This window comes from Oryx dammah, unplaced genomic scaffold (genome assembly GCF_014754425.2).
Source record: "Oryx dammah isolate SB20612 unplaced genomic scaffold, SCBI_Odam_1.1 HiC_scaffold_26, whole genome shotgun sequence".
NCBI classification, from domain to species: Eukaryota; Metazoa; Chordata; class Mammalia; order Artiodactyla; family Bovidae; genus Oryx; species Oryx dammah.
The window spans coordinates 55346325-55370244 of record NW_024070210.1 but is presented as its reverse complement, the minus strand read 5'-3'; the positions used below and the strand labels follow the sequence as shown (position 1 = coordinate 55370244).

General features: G+C 42.7%; 1 protein-coding gene across 6 annotated transcripts in view; it reads right to left on the bottom strand.

Moving 5' to 3' along the window:
• Positions 1-23920, bottom strand: part of TLN2 (talin 2) — a 496933-nt gene that overhangs the window by 4894 nt on the left and 468119 nt on the right. For all 6 annotated transcript variants that reach the window (XM_040226669.1, XM_040226672.1, XM_040226673.1 and 3 more), the window contains 5 exons: positions 17330-17435; positions 16344-16468; positions 3816-3941; positions 1435-1497; positions 1161-1343 (listed from right to left, as the gene is read on the bottom strand). In XM_040226669.1, coding sequence (XP_040082603.1) covers positions 1161-1343; positions 1435-1497; positions 3816-3941; positions 16344-16468; positions 17330-17435 — 603 coding nt within the window. The remainder of the gene's footprint in view (positions 1-1160; positions 1344-1434; positions 1498-3815; positions 3942-16343; positions 16469-17329; positions 17436-23920) is intronic.

The window sequence follows — 23920 nt, the reverse complement described above, 5'->3', positions numbered from 1 at the left end:
GGAAGGGCCAAACGACCACAACGCACTTTACAACTTAGGGAATAACAACAAAAGTCTGGAGTTTCGCTGGAATTATTCAAATATTTCTGCCAGTTATGATCTTACATAAACATCTTTAGCAACATAAACAATGTGCATTACAACATTTATGATAGCAAACATCTAGAAAACTGGACACAATATGTCTAATTTTGTAAAGAGAAATTCTGCAATAATTAGTTGATAGAATGTCATGCAATCATTAAAAATGAGACTCATGAAGAATGAACCAGTTAGCATTGCACAGGGCCATTACGAAGACTTTTCTTCAAGGAAAAAAAAAGTGTTATAAAATGTGAAGTAAAAAAATGCAGACTGTCTCTGCTTAGGATGACAACTAGACGAAAGTATTTTGTATAAGATAAAAATAGGACGAGAAAAAACATAACATTGGACACATGAAGATGCTGAGGCTATCTTTTTCATTCCCACATTTCCTTTACTGTGTTTAAAATACTTTTATAATGAAAACAATCAGGAAAACTTAGATCCACTGGGCAGGATTCATGCGTCACCCTCATAAGTGTGTTCTTTGAGCTCTGGGAAACATTAGCAGCATCTCATATACATTCTTCAGTCCTTTGGCTCCTTTCTTTAGCAAACACTAAATGAGAGCCTCCACTGAAACAGGTACCATCTTAGGGGTGAGAGATGCAAAGATAAAGATCTGGGACCTGCACCCAAGAAGCTCAGTCTCATCAAAGGCAGACATACAGATAAATCTGGTGGTACAGGGTGACAGGAACCATAAGGTTGGTCTGATTAGAGGCTCTGGCAGGGCAGAAAAAGGACTGACTCCCCAAGGCCTAGGAGTCAAGGAGGGTTTCCTAGAAGAGGTGGCTTTGGAGATGAGTCATGAAGGATGAGCAGTTCACCAAGATTGGTCTGGTGGGAGGAGGGCCCCAAGACATGAGACCAGAAGGTACACGTGGAGAACGGCAGGTTGGCAGGGCGGCAGGTATAGGATGCATGCCTCGCGTGGCAGGAAATGAGAAACGTGGGACGGAGCTGGCTGATGGAAGGTCCAGTAGGTCATGCCAAGAAAGTTAGACTGCTTACCCTCTGGTGACACTTACCTGCTCCAACAGGAGTATTTTCCCACCAGCATCAGTGACCATTACCTGTAGCCGCCTCATGGCCTCCGAATCCTGATCAGCCTTCACCTTGCAGGCCACAAGCAGCTGAGCCGTGGATGCAGCTACCTGCTTGGCAGATGAGATGAGCTTCTCCTCGCTGGCGTGTCCCTGCACTGAGGCGTTGGCTGCCTCGCAGAGACTGCTGGTCGCGGCTGCCACCATCCGGGCCTGGCGACAGTCAACAGAGAAGTGACCCTCAGCCCAAACCTCCCTCAGGGGATCCAAAAAACCAATGGGGAAGAAGGAGAGAGTGACTCACGGCAGAAATCAGGCCCTGTGACCACTGTCCATCGTCCGCAGCATTGGCAGGAATGGAACCCACCTAGAGAGGAGCACAGAAGGGGTAAGGAGAGTGGGAAGGTGCAGGGTGACTGCACCCCTCACGCCCTACTCATGACCTGAAAAGCAGCTCATCAGACATTCAGCATCTCCTGGGGACCCCTACCAATGGCACCTTTTCCCACACGGGACCCTTAGCAGCTCCAAGACTGCAGATCCTGGCCAGTTTCCATCTGGGCCACAAGAAGGTGACTGGAAATGCTCTCAACAGCCTCCATTTAGCCATCAGGTACCACATTTCTGGGAAAATGGCTTAGGAACGATGGATGGGGCTATCTTGACATGTCTGTTTCCTCTACTGACCCTTCTCCATTTCTAACATGGGAGCCATGGAGGCCTCTTCATTCAACAGGTGAGGGAAGCTGAAATCTCCCTTGATTCCTGACTCTGGAAGTCACACTGTGACTTTCTGGCAGATGACGCTAAAAAAGGAGTACATCTCTGTACAGTTGAGCACAGATCCTTGTCTTAAGGAAATACAGACCATTTTGTCAGGGGTGGGGAGAGAAGTAAGAAGCTGGAAGTAGGATGATCTCTGCTTCTATTTAGAAATTATGGCAACAAATAAAACGTTTTCTGACCAGATGTAGAAGGAGCTATGGGAGCAAATACCTTTACTGGTGGGAGGTGTGTGGAGAGGTAAGAGATGAGTAGCTAAATTTGAATATGAAACTGGGGCTCTCTTAGCAATTACAGGCATCACACCAGGGCTTGCTGAAGGTCAGATGAGGCCCCAGGGCTCTGCATATAGTTCCCCCAATCCAGCTGAACCACTGTTGTTGTTCAGTTGCCAAGTCATGTCCAACTCTGAGAACCTCTGTTACCAACTTTTTAAATGCTTGAACATATAAGTTCCTTGGAGGACAAAGCCTTGGCCATACTCGAGTTTGGTTCTCTAGAATCTAGCCCTCTGTCCAGCATGCAGATGAGTCTTCATCACGATGCAGATGAACTGAGCTTCCTAGGTAGGATGTTCTTCTCAATGATCCACATTTGGTCTTTACATATCAACCGGTTAACAAGTCCTAGGTGAGTAAGGACAGCACTCTGCTCCCTCAAAAGGGGATAAGTGAGAAGGGTAAAGGGACAGATTTATGCTGGCTGGGGAGAAGTACATACATCAAATTGGAACACAGTGGTTTGCAAAGAGGAGCCAATGTACGTAGGTTGGATTAAGACATGGCTAAGCTTCCCTGGTGGCTCAGTGGTAAAGAATATGTCTGCCAATGCAGGAAAAACGGTTCAGTCCCTGGGTCGGGAAGATCCCCTGGAGGAGGAAATGGCAACCCACTCCAGTATTCTTACTGAAATAGTTCCATAGACAGAGGAGCCTGGTGGGCTACAGTCCAAGGAGTTGTGAAAGAGTAGGACACGACTTAGGGACTAAACAACAAAAACAAACAAGCTTATGAGATACTTCATGGAGGAAAATGGAAGGCCACTAGCTGAGCCTAGCCACCTCTATTGCAAGTTTTTAGGTCAAGACACAATCACATCTGTCATCTGAACACTGACAGTAAAGGCCTTTTAATATCAAACAGAAGTGACTGACAGGTATGGTGACCAAATTTCCCCAACCTGTCAGGATTTCTGTGGCGCCTCTACGATTCAAAGTCTTTTCTGCAAGATGTAATCTGGATGGAGTGGTTCCATGCCATATGGGCATAACAGGACACATGGAATATTTTCAATTGAAAGGCCTTCCCACATGCAGGATTAGTCTAATGTACTATTAATCCTCTGGATCACTGAAAAAGAACTAGGCTTTCACACTAATGCAGATGGAATGGGTGACTAGAGATAAAGCAGGTCGAAGAAATCTCAGCTTTAAAAACAGACCAGTTTTTGACCAAAGGACTCAGGAAAATGCTAACTGCAGAGCTGGATGGCATTCAGCTCGACAGTCCTAAGAAAATGAATGGAGTCACTGGAACTGAACAAGGTATTACAAAGCCCCTGACGATGATGCTTATATAGCCATCCGCCGGGAACATATGACAGTTTACATCTTTAAATAGACTAATGGACAGCAGGGAAATAAATGAATGTTCAGGCCCTGATGGCTGCCTGGAGTGGGAGCTCTCCTTAACAAGAAGCAGGTGAGAGCCCTGGAAGCCAAATCCTTCATTCTGTCTGTCAAGCTGAAGCAGTGTGTGTAGTGCGATGGGCAGAGCGGGGTGACTCGGGGAGGGACGGGGTGACAGGGCTTCCTTGCTCAGAACACACGCAGTACTGCCTTTCCCTCGGTCCTCAGAGGCTCCAGCAGCCCGCCTTCTCACATGGCCAGCGAGGTTTACAAACCTTTCCTTGGGCCACCAGCTCCCTCTGGGCTGCTGAGGCCGATTTGACCAGGGCACTTGTGGCAGCAGCAATGGATTTAGCAGCCTCCAAGATCTGTTCTTCAAAATCCAGGGTCTCATCTGCTTGCTATAACCAAAAGAAAACAGCATCATACACAATTCATATCCCAAAGGACACTTTCTGCCAAATGACTTACTTCTCGGTCACCTGGCTCTTCAACTATACATGGCTTCTTATGGACAAACCATACCCAGGGTAGAAAGGCTTAAGCTGGCTGGAGTCCTCTCCATCTGCTGCCTCCCCCCACCCCTTCTCTAAAAGATAAAAATTACCAGCATTGAGATTCTGTACACATTTAAAATCAGGCCATTTTAAGACAGATGATTTTTCTAGACCAGAGTCTTTAAAAAAACATAAATTCACTGGGAAATAAAATATATACAAATATATACAAATGGTTTCATCAACAACTCAAATCAAAATAATCAGTAATCAAAATTCAAAGACTAAGTGGTAGCACACTCCCTCGCCATGTAAGGTTTGAAAAATGGGTTGAAAAAAGGAAGATGGCTATTAGCTGTTGAAAAACCTTATTTCTCTTGGGTGAAAACAAAGGTAAAATAGTATTTGCATTTCTGTGGTTGAGCAGAGAGTCACATGCCAACCAGAGATCACACGTGGTAGGAAAGAAACCAGGCAATGTGCCATCAAGGTAGGGCTGGCCCCTTGGAAGCCTGAGGCATGGCGGCTCCACCTGGGGAAGAATACAGGCTCCACTGCACTGGGGCACTCAGGTCATCAGGGCTCTGCTTGACACTCGCCATCAGCAGGTCTCCTGCAGCCAAAATGCCTGGGTTGTTGAAGAGAAGCTTTTGGGAAGTTGGGCAAGTGTAACGACCCTAGTCCCAGGCTCAGTGGGACAGACCATCACCATAAAGGGTGGCCAGACTAGATAACCTGCAAGGTCCCCTCCAGCAGCATTGCTCTGTGGCCATGAGCCAGTGTGGATATGGATAAGTGCCTCTTTGATCACAGTACCTTAAAGATATGGCTGGTACCTTTCAGGCATTAAGAGATGATGGTCAAGTATAGCAACAGTTTTCTTTGTGTGTGTTGGTAAAATAAATGTAACACAAAATTTACTCTTCAAATCAACTTTAAGTATACCATTCAGTGGCACTAAGTACATTAGCAATGTACAACAGCAATACGTCTTTAAGAGTGCCTACTATGTGCAGGTATTTTGTAAGGCACTTCCGTGCACGTTGACTTAATTCTCACCAAAAAAGCAAAAAGTCTTACACTGAAGTTATCTTTATCCTTATATTTACATTGGAATGCTCAGGCTGAGGGAGATGGAGTACTGGCCCGGAGGAGGCCAGTGGAGGTGTAAAGAATCTAGACATGATCTAAATCTAAGCTTCTCTGCCTTCATCATGATAGGTTTTTCCCAGACAAGGCCACCTCTTAGGGCATCAGTGCGGGGGAGAATTTAGGTCAGAGGCTCCAAGTTGGCTCATGGATGGTCCCATGTGAACTACCAAACAGGATGGATACACAGACAGAATGCTTTTCCAGTTCCCTATTCTTTATGGTATCTCTCATGATTCAAGATGTGGCCATTCTCATTCCTGTTTTAATAACTCATTATCAAAAAAATATTTCCATGCAAGTCCTGTGGATCTGAAGATGGACGGTAGCACTTGAGAAGTTCTGAGATAGAAGCAGTATATTCTCTATTTCTGACAAAGTCTTGCTCCAGGAGCATTCAGGATAGAAATGGGTTCAGTTCCAAAAGATCAAGTTTGGATTCCTGGGGTGGGGAAGCCTGTGGTAATGGTGGAATATAAAATTTGTTTATTGAAACATAAAACAACCCATCGTAACACACTCTGGCATAAAAGGTACTGTTATATTGAGTTGGCCAACAAGTTCATTTGGGTTTTCTGTAACATCTTTATGGAAAAACTCAACTGAACTTTTTGGCCAACCCAATACACAAGCCATGAAGAAATGGTACTGGGCTCTGATCGGTGTATTCAGTGACCTTGAATTAAGAACTTTTCTGGAAATTCGTTCTGCAAAAGTTAAGAAAAGTTAAGCTTATAAAAGATATAGGCACTGGGGAAACCACAGAGTTTCTGAGTCCAAATGGAGCTTCTACTCATTTTGTAGATGAGGAGATGAAGGCTTGTTGGTGGCTCCTAACATCTCCCAGGCCCTTTTCACAGGTGGCCTCAGCTATGCTATGGCTTCTAAGATCGAGTCCACTTCACAGGAGGTTTCTGATTTCCCAAATTTTAACATGCACAAAAATGGAATTTCCTTCAAACTAAGTGCCAACTCTAAGCATGGATAGATCTAAAAGAATATCTCATTAGAATCAATGTAAAAGACCTTTCCCATATCTTTTGCTACCCTTGAAGTATTCTGTTTTGTTTTCATAAGACACATGGATTAACATATGCCATATGCACACTACTATATATAAGACAGATAACCATCAAGGACCTCCTACTGTATAGCACAAGGAACTCTACTCAATATTCTGTGATAACCTGTGTGAGAAAAGAATCTGAAAAAGAATGAATATACGTGTGTGTGTGTGTATAAAACGAAGTCACTTTGCTGTATACCAAAACCAATGCAACATTGTAAATCAACTACACTCCAAAAAAATCTAAAAAAACCCCACATGCTTGAAATATATACTCAACTTGGAAATATTTCTTACACCCACATATTTTTCTTGCCATGGCAAGTTTTATAATGCCCTTTGATGAGTATCTTTTCTTTTCTATAAGATCTCTAGATTTTAAAATAGACATGGTAGGAAGCCTTATCTCTGGGAGACATTTGCTCTGATTAAAAAGTATGAGAGTTTCCAAACAAAAGGCTTAATAAATCTGACTGTGATGGAGAGTAAACATTTAAATGCTACAGTTGGGCACAGTTCCATGATGATATCTGCTTTCTACCTGCTGGATCAGTATCTTTCTGCAGGCCAGATTTACCATCAAGACTAAATGCCCACTGTATCTCTCCTGCTGAAATTATGCATTGACACTTGATGTTTCCTCATACCATACAATTTCTAGCCTAAGAGAAAATGGGATTTCTCCAAGTCAAGGAGAATTCATGAAAAGCCATGGTACTGCAGTCTGAGTTCCTGTTGGCTTTAGCTCCTCCCACCAACATACAGGATGGACTCTGGGAGAGGGGTGTGAGGGCAGCAAGAAAAAGAAGGACATATGCTTAACCACATTGCAAAAAAGGAGACAAGTGAAACAGGCGTAGTCTTTGAAGGCCTTCCCTAAATAAAAGAATCTCAGTTCAAATGCTGGACTGTTAATGGAATAAAGCCCACTGTAGCTGGGAGATCGAGAACAGTAACTTGGAGATGCTGCTAGGGAACCCTGGGAAATAATTTGCAGACCAGGACACCTGAATATGAGGAAATGCTTTCACTCAATGGGCTGGTAAATGGACAGCCCTTCCTCGCTCAGATCACTGAGGTGGTATAGGCTACGCTAGGGTAAATGCAGGCCTGGGCTCAAGACACCAGTGAGCTGAATCCTACTAGCCTGTGATCTCCTCCAGGGCATGGACTGTTGTTTCATCCAACTTATGTCTCTGGAGCATAGCATGAGGCAGAGATACTCATGCAGAAAAGGTTTGTTGAGAGAATGTATCCATTTAATATGAGTTTCTGAGTACTAGAGTTCAGCCAGAGGACAATTAACATGGTAAGCAAAGGGGAGAGGCATGGAGTAAGGGCCCGCATCAGTAACTTTTCATTGCTGATCTCTGGGGTAACTGGACATACGCATCAAAGCACTGGCTTCTGCCCTGTGGAACACTGTGGGTTGTTAATTGTATGCCCTGCCTGTATCCCTCAACTGGCACTCATAGTCTGACACTGATTCACGCATATACAGATATAAAACACAGCAGCATGTTAGTAAGAGGCCCTCTTAACAAAATAGTATAAAAGATGTTAAGCTAACAATCTGCCCTTAAGGAAGGTGTCAGCTGCAGCCTCTGAGATCTGAATCCACCTTCTCATCCTCTGTACAATACTCTTTCCTTGGTCTCTACTCCAAAAGACTATTGGCCAGGTCACCTGTAGTACTCAGCCACTGGTCTTTTCTGGACTGTTGAGTAGACTCTAGCTTTGAGAAAAATCTAAGAACCCTTTTGCTGACATTTGTCCTGTGAGGTGATCTTCTCCAGAACTCCTTTTTTAAAAAGTTGGAGGTCTGGTGAGATCCCTCTGGGGAAAGGCCACACTTTGGGCTGACTCCCTCACTACCTGCTTCCCATGCACGAGAGAGCATTTGAGACTCTTGTACTGATGGAGAAGAGGAAGAAGGGGGAAAAAGAGGGCAGAAAAGGGAGGCCTTTACTCATTTCTGTCTTTTGACCTTTCAGGAATTCTTGTTCTAGGGACAAATCTGACTCTATATTGGATCTGTTTTTGTTTTTAAACTTTAACGTCTGTATTCTATTGTGTTTGCTATGAGTTAAGAATGTTGCCTAGAACCTGAAATATATAAAGTGGCTCACTGTCAAGGCTCTGGCCTCTAAAGGTATAACACTTTCCCATTCATTTAGAGACAAAAAGTTGCAGAACAGACAATAACATGTGTCATGTTTGAGTTTATAGGAGTGTTGTGACCAAACCTACATGGACAGCTGCAAGAACAAAGGATTCCAGAACAAAGAAGTCTGTACCAACCAAGCACACCCTCTCCCCTTTTAGTATTAAGGAAGCCTAAATCCTAACTCGGGGAAGATGGTTCTTTGGGACAGTAGTCCGCTACCTTCTTTGTCAGCTGGCTTTCTGAATAAAGTTGCTGTTCCTTGTCCCAGTGCCTCATCTCTTAATTTGCTGTCATGTTGTGTGGCAAGCAGTATGAGCTTGGTCACAGTGACATTCTGAGAACATAATCTTTGTGGCAGTTCACTCATTTTCCTAACCTACCTTCCAGCCTACCTATCCAATAAGGCTGTTATATATAAATTATTAATATACACAAAGCATATAGTAAAATGCTCAATAACTCACAATTACCTTCATTTTTCTATCAATACACATACTTTTTGTGGTTTTTAACAACAGTTTTTGAGACTGTGATTTAAACTAGTTTGTTTCTCTGCCTGAACCCTATTCTTCACCCATAATTCTAGTAAAGGTTCTAGCTGCTATCTCTGAATACAACCTACAATACAAACAAAAAAGAGAAATCAAAGATAAATGAAGTGTCAAACATCGGCACTGCTTCTAGGTCCTCCTTTGACACCCAACCAGGAATTAGACAACTGGGCTTCAGGCCCTGCTCTGCCCTGTCTGGCCATGTGGCTGGGGAATTTGATGCCCTTCTCCAGACAGCAAACAAACGTTTCATTTTCTGTTTGTGAAATCTTTTTAAAGAATGCATGGACTAAAATTAGCACAGACTCCATTTTTTCTTCCTTCCTCTCTTTTGGCCTCCTTCCTAAAGGATCTTTACTAACCTCCACCCAGCCCACCCTCCTAGACAGGTCCCTGGGCATGTAACTGGCAGAGGAACAATGTGTCCATCTGTGGTCCTCTTCTTCCCCCTTTTCTTTGTGAATTACATCCCTGCAACATCACGTCCCTTCCCCTGATGACCTTGATAGTGAAGGAGCTGAAGACAAGCATAGGAGATGGCCTAAGGGTCGCTAGCCTCATTTCTGCCTCCCTCCCTGAAAACCTTCTCCGAGGGATCACCTTGCTGAGTGCGGATAAGTATCATAGTCATCTCTCACAGCTGGCCACTAAAACCAGACTGCAACTCACTGCACTATCTTTCCAGTTAGGAATCATGCTGTGTTTTGTGTTACTGAAGGCCTTGTAGATGCTTACAATTAAAAACAAGGTTGTAAATCACATCAGAAATTAAAAAAATATATTTGGGTATAATTTTTAAAAGTGTGAACATCCGCATACAATTTAAATGTCTTCCAGGAAAAAAAAGAGAAGGCAAACAACAAGAACTTCCATAACATGAGTTAAGCATTTTCCTGCCAGGTGGAAACCTCAGTGGAACAGGCAGTCCCAGGTTCCTCCCTTTTGGTAGTGAGTCTGGCCACTAGCAGTTTGCTTCTGATTTTGAGTTGAGAGGTGCTGGAGCGGAGACCTTACCTGTACCCAAAGACCTGAACAGTATGTGAGCCAGGTCAGCTTCTCTTCTGGAGGACCCCAGGTCGGTTGTCTTTAGGACTACCACACTTACTAGTCTTAATGAAAGGGAAACTTCTTAGAACCATGGGAACTGCCAAGAAACCAGAGCTGGTCAGCTGGCCTGGTCCCCCCAGGTTGATCTGGTCCTACGGGAAACTCCAGGGAAACAGTCAACAGACAAAGCAGGTGCCAGAGAGAAAGCACTGCCAAATGGTTATGCCAGTCCCCTGGGAAGGGACTGGCCTCTGCATCCAGGTGTGGAATAATTGCATGTGTCTGCAACATCTGATGGACAAAGTCCAAGCTTGTCCCATTAGTATTTTGGGAGCAGTTTTCCCACAGTAGCCACCACTCTTTCTTTAAATACCACTGGAATAATCTTTTAAATGCTATTTCTGTTCTTTTTTTCCTGTATGTCATTCCAGATTTATGCTACAGATATCTATCCATCCATACCTTTTATCAGTGCAGAAGGCAATGGCACCCCACTCCAGTATTCTTGCCTGGAAAGTCCCATGGACAGAGGAGCCTGGTAGGCTGCAGTCCATGGGGTTGCTAAGAGTTGGACATGACTGAGTGACTTCACTTTCACTTTTCACTTTCATGCACTGGAGAAGGAAATGGCAACCCACTCCAGTGTTCTTGCCTGGAGAATTCCAGGGATGGGGGAGCCTGGTGAGCTGCCATCTATGGGGTCACACAGAGTCGGACACGACTGAAGCGACTTAGCAGCAGCAGCAGCAGCATCCTTTATCAGAATCTACTAATTGCTATTTCTATTTGATAGAAAAATTCTTAAAGATGTGTCAAACTCTTAAAAAAATATATAGGCACTCGATTGTCTATCTAGGAAGCATGGATGAAGAACAGATGACAGAATTTTTCCAAAGATTTAATTAGGTAGAATTGATACACTGTAAAGTCATGTGACATGAATCCTGTGTGTGTCTGAGGAGGGTCTGAGAGACCCACTGGTCTATTTGGTGGGGAGTCATGTGGGAATACATGCTGACTAGGGGCCCCACTCACCTTTATTCTTCCGCCAAACTCATGTCTCCTGGCCTGGAAGCAGCTAGTGGTACATGAGCTCAATGCCCACTGCTTGGTCACAGAGAAAATGCTGTATCCTTCTCCTCCCTGAACATCTGGCTGCTTTTCCCCATTTGCTCAACTAATCAGTAGAGCCTGCTGGTCAACAGCAAAATGTACCTTAAAAAGATACATCAATTCTAATGTGGGGCTTCAAACTTCAAGTCCTTTTAAACAGAGCTTTTCATTGTTCAGAACAGCTTGCTGTTGCTTTTCCATGACTATCTGTCATTTTGGCCAAACAACTTTAACTGGGTTTAAAACTCAAAACAACGCCATCTAGCTGTGTGAAGGTAGCATTAACTATGGCAGCATCCTGGAAACTGGCTGAAGGAGCTCCTGCTGGCACATAGCCACTGCTCTCTTCTCAATGAGGAGGATCCCAGGGACAGGCTCCACTTCCTAACTCTGGAAGCTGGGGCCCCAACACTGTATTGACCTCCCCTGTGTCACCACTTCTCTGCTGCTGTGACCTGTCACTAGGCAGTCCCTGCCAGCAGCGTTGGGCTGGCTCTTAGATACACCAGAAGAGGCTTTCCTAACCCACCTGTACACACCTCTGGCTCACTATCTTCATAGAGTAGTGTCTGCATATTCAGGAGTGACCTTTACAAGAGCACATCCTCTTTGCTCCAAAAATCAGAGGCATTAGCACAATACTTCCCCTTTCAGAAAGCAGAGTTTTAAGTCTTTTGTTGAAAGAGATCAGAATGAATTCACATATCCTTCACAGGCTCTCCTAGGGGGAGGAGGTCAGAGCCAACCGAGTTAGGCTGTTATGTGCCAGGAAAAAATGTTTCACAATCCCGAACTTCCTGTTGCACCCAATTAGGCTATGGAATCACTTTCTGATTGTCGGCATATTCTAAATATTATCAACCTCTACTGACAAGTTAACCTACAACAGGAAACTCAACAGACAGAGTATATTCCACACTGCATTATCTTTATTAGATATATTTCATCCCCAAAGTTTATATAAAGCCCAGTGACTCACCATCCATACATCTGGTTTGGCTAATTTGGTTTATACATTTTGTTACTGTGGGTGGAAAGCAACGTTACAGAGAGTTGATTTATGTTTGAATTTTTTGCTGAAAGCTTGATCGTGAAAATTACTAATTTCTAAATTGAAGATCAGGATAAAACTAAACTAAAATGAAATGTAAATCTAGATGTGTCTGGAGGTTATAATCCTGACCCTGTATCACAAACATGGGTTTTATTCCTCCACATTGAGCACAGCCTTTAAGGATTCATCACTGCACAAAACTAAGCTATACATAATATCTAAGCTCTTATGAAACATCACTATGATTTGTTTCTATAATAAACAAAATAATCTAGCAGTACAAATACAGGTTTTAAATGCTACAAGAAGAAATGGAATATAACAAAAGAGATGTAATGAGTAATCTACCTCTGATTCTAACATATTCTTTCCTGTTGCTTTATGAGCTATATTAGGAACCCCCGGAGACAGGGCAAGACACTGTAGGAATATGTTTGATATATAGTTGGATTAAATAACAACCTAATATATCAAACATATCACACAGAGGCCTGCAGAAGGGCATCCAGGTCTGACTGAGCTGAGAATGGGGCACAGCAGTGCAAGCTGCAGCCACGGGAGGACTGAGCTGAGAATGGGGCACAGCAGTGCAAGCTGCAGCCGCGGGAGGTGGGGTGGGGACGGAGCCACTGTAGCACCTCCGTTACCTGTCTGTGGAGCACAGGTGTGTCTGCAGGTATGGAAACGGCGCCATCAGCGGTATCCTAGGCACATGCCCCTGGGCTCACCCACATTCTCATTTTGCCTTTATACCATCTTCCCAAGCAAATGGTGGATCCAAAGATGCCAATTTGTTACTTGTGTCTGGGCGATTCCCGGTAAAAAGAGATGCTTACATTTTTAAGGGCCCAAGCTGGGAATATACCAGGAATCATCTTTACAAACCCTGGACAATTTCTATTTTTAAAACGGGCAACCTGCGAATGTGGTGGGCAAAACACGGAGATGAAAACATTGCCCATCCCCCAAACTCCCTCAAAGCAGTGGATGCTTCCCAGGGACAGAAGCAAAGCACATTCACCCAATCTTGGGTGCCTGCGGTTTTATGCAGAGTTATCAGGGACAGAGGTATAGAGGCAATGGCCTACTTACAGAACCCTGAGGATCTGTGATTGATTCATTGACTGACTTCCATTTTGGAAGGGGATGGGAAGAATTGGTTGGTCTCAAAAGACTGATTGATTATGATGTCAGATTGCGATTTTTTTTTTTTAAACTGGGGAGAAATTCCTTCTTGAAGTCAAGAAAGATATTTTATTTCATGCAGGCATGAACCACAGAGCAGATGGCACTCCCAGACAGGCACAGAATCTGGCTTAGGGTGATGGGTTCTTCAGAATGGTTTTATAGATAACACAATCCATGTGGTGGGAGCCTTTGTCACTGGCTGGAGTGAGATTTTTTAATCATTTTAAAGACTCAGGAAGGGCCAAATACTCCCTCATATGAAGATGAGAGTGACACAGAGTAGGTACCCCCAAGGAAGGGACTCAAATCAACACTTAGGTCAACTGTGACCCTGGCTTTCCTTATAAACCCACACTGTAAACAGAAAGGCTGGGTGATCCCGGGGCACCGGGGGAACGCACACTGGCCCAGTTCAGCAGTCATCACTAACTTTTTAAGTGCTATTATTTTTAAAACATTGTCTTATAAAATTTTAAGACATAGACCCTCCCACCACCCCAGTCCCACCATCATCCTTGCACACTCCCCACCTGTCTCCTTCATTCACAAGTGTTTCTTTTATTGATCATATTGAGTACAGGACTCCACATCCTGTTTTCTTTTCACTTAACGTTATGCCAGGAGCATTTTCTTCACGCTACACAGACTGATCATCCATTATTCCAAACAGCTACATACTCGTCCTTCGAGGAGACACTCAGGGTCACCTCCAAATTCTTGGTGCTTGGAATAGGATGAAAGGAGCAACTCTCTCATGCACACAAGACTTTTATCCTCTCTGGATTTCCTCTTCAGGACAGATTCCCAGAGGTGGGATTAACGGCTCAAAGATAATAGGTAAACCAAAAAACATCCCCCATGCGACTGCCTCAGAGTTCCTGATACTAGGTAGGCCAAGAGGACTGGAATGGGCTAAACTGCCACCAGGAGCCCACACAATGCTGCTTCTAGCTCAGTCGAGGTCACCTGACTCTGGCAGGTAATTTGCCTCTGATTCCGCATCCCTAGAGCAGGGATGCTAATGATGCTGCCTTGTGGACTTGTAAGGACCAGATGAGTTAATCTATGTAAAATACCTAGCAGATTGACTAGCATGTGCTTGGTACTCAATCAGTGTGAGGTTTTTTTTTTTTTAGCTAAGGCCATAAACTCATGGATCCATGGAATAACTTTTGTTTCAGACATTTCCTAGGAGGCAGTAGATAAAAGTTCCAGAAGTGTATTTTTGGTGATAGTGATATTACTAAGTCTTACGACATGTCAGGCACTATTTCTAAATTATCTAATATGTTATGTCAATAATGCTATGGGGTAGGAACTCTAATGACCTTGTTTTTCAGATCAAGAATCGTTGAGATAAATCAAGAGCTGGACAGAGGGGAAGCAGAATTGAGAGCAGACAGAGCTCGGGAAGATCCTGCCAAAGGACGACAGGACTGGGATTGAGACAGGAGCTCTTCGAGCTTGGGAAGTGGTGGTGTAAATTAACGCCAGGCTAATTCTCCAGGAGAAAGAGCAACTGACATGGCTGCAGCACTAGCAGACAGAAGCTTTCCCCAGAGGATGGGAAAGTATGTGGCAAATCAGAGAAGGGAAAGGACAATGAGTTAAGTTTAAACCTCAAAAATCACAGTTAATGGCTGCCTGCTTCTTAGCTGAAAGGAGTTTTCACTCACGCTGAACTTATTTTATAAAGCAGAAATAAAGTCAAGTCCAGAAGATGGAGTTGCCTTTACCCCTACACTTAGCTCTGAAGTTTGCAGAGAAAAACTTGGTTAAAATCTCGTATCACCTAAGACCCTCAGGTTAAGGCCAGTAAAGAGGACCTTGACAAACTCAAAAACTAGAAGCAAAAACTCTGAACTTTTGCGTTCAGATGAGAAATTCTTAAAAAAAAGGCCTTTACCAAATTTAGAGTGACAATTAGGAGACTGGCTCTAAGAATTCCAAGGTTTTAAGAATGCTTGCAAACTTAATAGATTGCCTATATGCCCATGTCTATTTTACACACATCATGAGCCCAAGAACTGCTTTTGAGCACTTTGGTGTATTTTAGTACTCAAACTCTACCCTTTTTTTTTTTTAATTTAAAGGTACACTTTTAGGCATATCTAAACTAGAGATCCAACTTTTTTTTTTTGAGAGGAGCCAGATTTTACTTCCTAATTGTATGTGGGTCCTTGGAAGGGAGGTGAGGTTATCAGCAGGGACTTGCTTGACTACAAAGATGGTTCCCTTTGGTTCCACCATCCTCCTGGTGAAGACAGCCACGGGGGAGACGGGATTATGGCTTCTTTACAGGGTTGGGCTTTGTCCCCCAAACAGCACCAGCGCACCATCTTTTTACATATTAATTGTCCTCTCTACTGCACTACCTTAAAGTATCTCTTTCTTTTAAATGACTTTCTCTTAACACACATTTATGATCTTAAGTTCTCAACATTTATCTAGATGACAACCATAGATGGAGAAAACATGCCAGTTAACCACAGTCTCCAGCATGTACTGAAAAAAGTCTGTTACTGGGTCCACTTTTGAGGTTCACATTACTCTGTTGATTTTTAAGGAAAGGAGAGACCCAGCACTGCTACTTTTGATAAAGAGCATTATGGAAACCAGAAAATTACAGGGTGACAGTCTCACATTCAATTACTGAGGCTTTCTATAGAAAACATCCAATACCTGCTTCATATAATAGTCAAACAAAAATCACGATTTTGTTTCAAGAAACACCTGGATTCTTCCTCTGGCTACCCAAAGGTATTTCTTGGGGTGGTTAACCGGAAAGACCTACCCTTGGGTTTTTTTCCATACCCTGTAAAAAGGTGCTAGGCAGGCAGAACAGGTTTGCAGGTTACTAGTTCCAGCACAGGTAGGGGCATGAGCTCGCTGAAGCCCACCTGGCTCCACTCACAGCCATCCACTGGAAGACCTACTGACATCAGACAAGCAGCCACACATGGACACTCACTTTCGGTTTTGCTCTTGGCTTCAGTTGCTCTAACTTCTTAGCAGCAGCCTCAATGGATGCTGCAGCCCCCAGTAATTCTGTTTCTGCAATGACGGTTGGGTCTTCGGGATCCACCCACTCTGTTCCTAAAATCAGTCCAAAAAGGGTCATTCTTGGTAGCTGTGGACCTCAGAGCAGTGACTTAATTGCAAACAATATCGGGATTTGCATGCAGGCATGCTCCATAAGCCGACCAGCTGCGCTCTCCTAAGGGATGTTCTCCCCAAGCTCTCGTAGAGATCAACTGCGTGCAGTGGCCTCCTGTCTGATCCTCATTTTCCAAACCAGTTGTACAGACAGCCCTACCACAGAAGCAGCCATCAATGAGAGCTGCAAAAATCAAGATCTTACAGACTGAGGCTAGCTTGAGTTTTACTCTGATTTGTAACTTAAAGCTCATGAATGCAAGTCAGCATCCACAGGAGAAATGAGATCATGCTGAGCACAGAGATTTGTCTTTCTCTTCTGGGAACTCATCCTCATGAGTTCCCAGAAGAGAACAACCACTCCCCTCAATGCAAACAAAGGGAGATTGGTTAGAAAACCCTTCCTGGATGAGCTGATTGCTTCCACGTAACCATGAAGGGGTGTGTAAACAATGTATCCAGATAGCACTATTTCTAAACATGAAGTGTATTATTTAAATAAAAATAAATATTCAAAGAAAAATACAGAAGAAAATGGATGGCAAGACCCTTAAAAGAGAAGTGAACAGTTCTAGATGGATTACGCCATTTATGTTGAAGCACTTAATACATAACTGAAGAAAAGACTTGTTTCAGGAGGATATGACTTTTTAAGTCTAACTCTACTCCTATTAGCCTTTAAAAAGTTCCTCACTCTATTCCTCTGGCTGTCAAGAAAAGGCCTGTGTTGGCTGCACATTCTCTCTGCTCAGTTGGCTGTCCAGGCCGCCCCACAGGATGACACGTGAGAATGCAGCCTACCTTTCATCGCCTCTGCTGCCTGGATGAGCTCGGTCACGGCGCCAGCCACGCGCTTGGAGAAAGCAGCCAGCTGGTGCTTGAGTTCTGGTGTTGGTTTCTGAAGAATCTGTGTGTGAAGAACACGTCAGACATGTAAGGAAGATGGCAGCCATTGTGACAGGAAGCCCACTCTTGAGGGTGGATGCAGAGCTGGACCCCCTGGTTTGAAGTTGCAACTCTGTCCCTGAGCGACTTCAGAAACTTAGGGGAAACACCTAAGACTCACTGGCCTTCAGTTTCCTCACGTGAGAAATGAAGAGTTGGGGAGCAGGGGGTTTCCTAAGGTCTTTCTGACATACTTCCCTGAGATCATAAGGGAGATGAAGTTCTTAGCTGTTCTTTTGTTTGTGCCTAAGACAAATTTACACACATGAAAACTACCCAAGGTGAAAGAAGGCTGTGAGTGAACATGAAAGCCCAAGGCCACAGGTCATCTGGTGCTTGTGACAAAGCAAATATGGGGCCAGAAGACACATGTGGGACTTAGGTGGGATCTTGGAGGGAAAAATCCTCAAGAGGAGGGCTGCTCCTAAAAGGACAACTCATTTCCAGGGTTCTGACTGCAAGCTCTCCTGGGAGAAGTCCTACGGACTTTCCTTCTTTTAAACCTGGCTTCAAGGAGCTTTAAACTTGCTTTTTTTTTTTAATGGTGTTAAAAAAGACCCTAAAAAATATAACCCTAATCCAATTTAAAGGACATCCTCCAGCTGATTTCTTCCCAAATTAATTCAAGAACAGAACTATGAAATAGACGAGCATTCCCTACCATCCTCCTCCATGGATTTACATCTGACTTACACCATCTTCTTCCTCCCTAATCTTGAAATTTCCTTCTTTTAATATTCTTTTCTGCATCTCTTACCCATGCTTTACAGGGGTCCTGCTGAGATTTAGAAATGCTCAGACATTCAGGAGGAAAGCACCACTGCTGATTACTATGGACAGTTTCGGAGCCTCTGAGCAGTAGGCAAAGCATGGGCTTTGGCTTTGTCAAACCTGTGGTTCAAACCTGGCTTCACCTGCTCCTGGTTTGTGACAATGGGCAGATTACTAACACCCCTCAGAACCTGTTTTCTTATTTGTAAAACTGTAGTGATGTTTACTCCTTAGGAATGGCATAAACATCAAACGGAATCACACACAAGAAGTATCTTGCACAGTGCCTGGAGCACAGTAGGCATTCGTGAGATGTTAAATTCCCTTTTTGGTGTCCTATACCCTTTTCACATGGCCAGGAAATTGTACTCTTTCTCATGAGTTTGGAAAAGATGTCTTTTGAATCCAAAAACTATAAGAGAATTTTAAAAGAAGCTTGGTGAAAAGTCTGGGGTTGGGAGAGTTAACAGGATTACACATTGACCAGTCCCAGATCAAAGATCCTTGAACATCACTTCCCAGGCATCTATCCCTACCCTCCTTCCTCTGGCACTCTCCTAAATTTTATATTTGTTACTGTTCTGAGTTCAGCTGTTCTGTTTTTCTCATTTCCTCACCCTAGGACCTACCTACACATGTCACCATGCAGATATTAACTCAGTACAAACCTGTGAATGAGTGAACAAATGAATGAAGTACAGTTGTCTTTGTTTACAAATAACATGAATGTCTACAGAGAAATTTCTGAGGCATTTGTTAAAAAAATAAAGGAAAAAAAGGTAGAATAAGTGCGTTTATTAGCAAGGTCACAAGATATAAGGTCAATCTACAAACATCAATTATATTTCTACATATTACCAGTGAGTAAAAAAAATTTTCACTGCCAATATGCTACTACATATTAGCAGTGAGAATTAAATTTTTTAAAAAGCAATACCATTTATAGTAGCATAAAAATCATGACATACCTGTTAAATTCGATAACAAATGTGCAAGATGTGGATGCTAAAAACTATATTGCTGAAAATATTAAAGAAGACCCACATAAATGGATAGATATACTATATTCATTGATTAGAAGATTATTAAGATATCAATTGTTCTCAGATATCTCCATGATCCTAGCCAAAATCTCAACAAGATTTTTTTTTTAAAGGTACTGACAAGATGATTCTAAGTTATATATATAATGCAAAGGACCTATGACAGCTAAGCCATTTTTAAAAAGAGCAAAGTTACAGTTACAATATCTGATTTCAAGACTCATGATAAAGTTGTAATAGTGATCAAGACAACATGATATTGTACACAGACATACAGGTCAACAGAGCAGGAGAGAGTCCAGAACAAGATTCAGTCGGCCATGCTGGTTGACTGATTGAGAACAGGATAATTTTGTCAACAAATGACGCTGGAACAATTGGATAGCCATGGGTAAGAAAATGAACCTGACCCTCTCCTCACACTATATGCATACATGAACTAGAAATGGAGTAGAAACCTGACTGTAAGAATGAAAACTGTAGAATATAGGAAAATAACCTTAGTGATCTTAGCTTCTTAAATAGGGGACAAAACACATAAATTATGCTTTAAAACTTTAAGAAGCAGGAACCTGCAAGTTTGTCTTAGAACCTTAAAAACATTATGCTACATGAAAGAAGCCAGTTACAAAAGACCCCATGCTGTATGATTGTGTTTATATGCAATGACCAGAACAGGCAATCCATAGAGGCAGAAACAAGATCAGTGGTGGCCTTGGGCTAGGAGTGGGGCTGAAGGGAATGAGGAGGGCTAAAGAGCATGAGGTTTCTTTTTGGGGAGAAGAAAATGTTCTAAAATTATTATTATGGCCATAGTTGTACAACTCTTAAATACAGTGAAGATCAAGGAACTGTATGACTTAACTGGAAAAGTTTGTCATATGCCAATTATATATCAATAAGGTCATTAACAAGAAGAGAATTAACTAGGCAGGCAAATGAAAGAAGAAAGCGAGGAAGCTGGTAGTAACGTATGTCACTCCAAAATATGCCTCTTTGGCATACAGATTGCTTTCAGTTGGTTATTTTGAGAAAAATCAGACACAGGAGATGCTCTGAAAACAGGGAAGTTACCCTTTGAAAGGAAAATATACAATTATAAAAGAAACCTCCTTCTCTGTACCAGTAAGAGAAAGCTGACTCAAAATCACAAGAGAATGCTATCAATGAAGAAGGCTCTGACTTGGACTTTCCCAGTGGTGTAATGGATAAGAATTTGCCTGCTAATGCAGGGGACTTGGATTCAATCCCTCTTCTGGGACGATTCCATATGCCCAGAGCAACTAAAACCATGGGCCACAACTATTGAGCCTGTGCTCTAGAGCTCACCAGCCACAACTACTGAGCCTGCATTCCCTAGAGAAGCCACCAAAATGAGAAACCCATGCACCACAATAAAGAGTAGCCCTCACTTGCAGCAACTAGACAAAGACCATGCACAGCAACAAAGACCCAGTGCAGATAAAAAAGAAAAAACGCTCTGACTTAAATCTGCTAACAATCTTAACCCTCATTAACCCTGCTTTTCCTGACCACCTGCTCCAACCAGCCTCCTCCCACCATATACACTTTTTTTTTTTTTTTTGCCTAAAGGCAGTATATAATCGGGTGGCTTAGGCCAGTTTGTGAATTACTTGTTTTTCCCCTGGGTAGCTTCCATTTATCCATGGGGTACACATGTGAATAAAATTTTGTTTGTTGTTCTCTGGTTAATCTGTCTTACAACACACAATCTCAGGCAAGAACTCAGAGCAGAGGGAAAATTATTTTTCTTCCCCCACCCTGGGATATAATCCTAAAAATAACTTGATAACCTTGGTGAACAATCTGCCTGCAATGCAGGAGACCTAGGTTTGATCCCTGGGTCAGGAAGATCCCCTGGAGAAGGAAATGGCAACCCACTCCCATATTCTTGCCTGGAGAATCCCCACGGACAGAAGAGCCTAGCAGACTACAGTCCATGGGGTTGCAGAGTCGGAGCCTGGCAGGCTACGGTCCATGGGGTCGCAAAGTTGGACATGACTGAGTGACTAACACACACTTGCAAACAAACATTCAGTTCTTCCTGAATGTTTACTGTTTTAGATGTAAGACATATCTTAGTTGCACTTTCATTTTTACTCAAGTTCTATCTGCACTTTTTTGTTTTTGGTCTGCACCGCTGTCATTTTTTTCTCTTTAAATATACGTTTGTCTCCCGCTGCCAGACACTGTTGGACTTCCTTGGTGGCTCAGATGATCAAGAATCTGCCTGCAATGCAGGAGACCTGAGTTCAATCCCTCGGGTGGGAAGATCCCCTTTGGCCTCCTCGCTCCCCTCTAGTGTGTACTGTGCGTCTGCATTATACAGTAACAGATCTGCCCAAGAGCAGAAATAGCTGCTCAACCATAAAGATCAAATTTTTCTCCTTCTGATGCCGCCATGTAACTCCTTAGAAGATAAAATCCCTTTCTCAGTCCTGTAAGGGGTCACAATGACCCACTACTCACACTGTGTACATGCAGACTTCTTTGGTGAACTTTATGTACAATGTCAGTATACCATTTCCCTTAAAGACAGAGATGGATGCAGAGTAGACTGTTTAGATGGTCTGAGGAGATACTGGGCCACACCTAATGAAAGTTCTCAGCTTAAACACTTACAACCTTATTAATGCCACCAGCATTAATAATTACTTGTACTCTGCCTATTTAACAAGATTATTGTTTCTTGCATTACCAAATGTGTGACTGAGCTTCAGATAAAACTAATAATGACTAGGTGAATTGAAACGATTGACCAAATATATAGTGCCAGGACATCAATGACTGTAACAGTGTAACTCATGATATGGGAAGAAGAAACAAGAGGGAACTGCATCCTGGAGCATAACAGACTAGTAAGACAGGCGGTCCAGAGGCCTCTGGTTACTGTTAACAGGGCCTGGTCCTATAACAGCACATTGAGTGGCCTATCAACAAAATCCTGGCCTGACCTGCGAATGAGCATTTCTAGCGCAGTGGAACAAATTGGTCACAAACTGCCTTCCAACCTCTGGTTGCAATTAAAACTGAAAGGGAAGGGAGTGTAAAATAAAGAATGTTGCCCACCATCCAGGCCTGTAAGGATTAAGTCATTCTCCACTAAGTTACTGACCTACAATACATCCTGAAAGAAATTCAGGGCAAGGGTGAGGCCCTTTGTGTTCCAGGAAAACCGACTGAACTGGTCCTCAGAGAATTAGATATTTTCAGGAGATTTTGAAAATGAACCTGAATTCTTACATCTTCTTATACTGTGAAAGCACTAAAACCTTTAACGAAGATGTCTGTGTAGATTCTAGTGACTAGCAGCAAGCTTCTCCCGAGATGAGTGCTTAATTGTATGCACTCTCTTTGCTAACAGCACATATATACCAATGTCTGCCTTCTCACTTATCTCTTCAAAACAGTTCTCAGAGTTCTCTGAGAGACTGTCTCCTAGGATATAATCCTCAGGTTCACTCAAATAAAAATTTTCATTTCTTTGATTGACTATTAATGTTTTTCACCAACATGACAAAGAACTCATGCCTAGAAAATATAAAGAACTCTAAAAGTTCAATAAGACAAAAACCCAATTAAAAAGGGCAAAAGATCTGAATAGAGATCATCGGAGAAGATATACAGAAGGCAAACAGGTACATAAAAGATACTCCATGTTGTAAATTAAAACCACAGTAGACTTCCCTGGTGGTCCAGTGGTGGGGACTCCATGTGCCCAGTACAGGGGGCCAGGGTTCAATCCCTGGTCAGGGAACTAGATCTCATATGCCGAAACTAAGACCTGGTGCAGCCAAAATATATACATATTAAAAAAGAAACCACAATAAGATACCACCTCATACCCACTAGAAGGGATAAAATTGAAAAGACTGACCATTCTAAGGGCTCACAAAGACATGGAGAAATGGGAACTCTCATATACTGCTGGTGGAAATAACTACTTTACAAAAGAATTCAGAAAAGAATTTAACTTTACAAAAGAAGTTAACTTTCCTAAGAAGTTAAAAATGTACCCATCCTATGATATAAATATTCCACTTTAATATATTTATCCAAGAGAATGAAAACATATAGGCAGAAAGACATATATAGGATGCTCTTAGCAGCTTTATTTTTTAACAATCAAACCTGGAAACAACCCAAGTATCCATCAACAGGGAAACAGATTAGAGAACACTATGTAACAATAAAAGGGGTCAAATTACTGCTACACGTAAGAATGTGGATGGAATTAAAAATACTGGTGCTGAGTGAGAGAAGCTAGACAAAGAAGAGTACACACTAGGTGATTACTTTTATATAAAAGTCTGGAAAGGGTAAGCAAATCTATAATAACAAAATGCAGATCAGTGGCTGTCTGGAAGTTTTGAAGAGTAATGGATATACTCATTGTTTTGATTGTGGTGACGTTTTCACAGATGTATTCAAATATGAGCACTCAAACGGTAAACTTCAAATATGTGTTTATTGTATGCTAGCTATGCCTCAGTAAAGCTGAAACAAAAGTGAAGGGTGTGGTAGGGAGATTCACTTAAATCACCCAAGTGGAGTCGTGAAAGCCTTCTGTCTTTAAAAGAACCTTGATGGAATGAGAAAACCACTTCTGTAT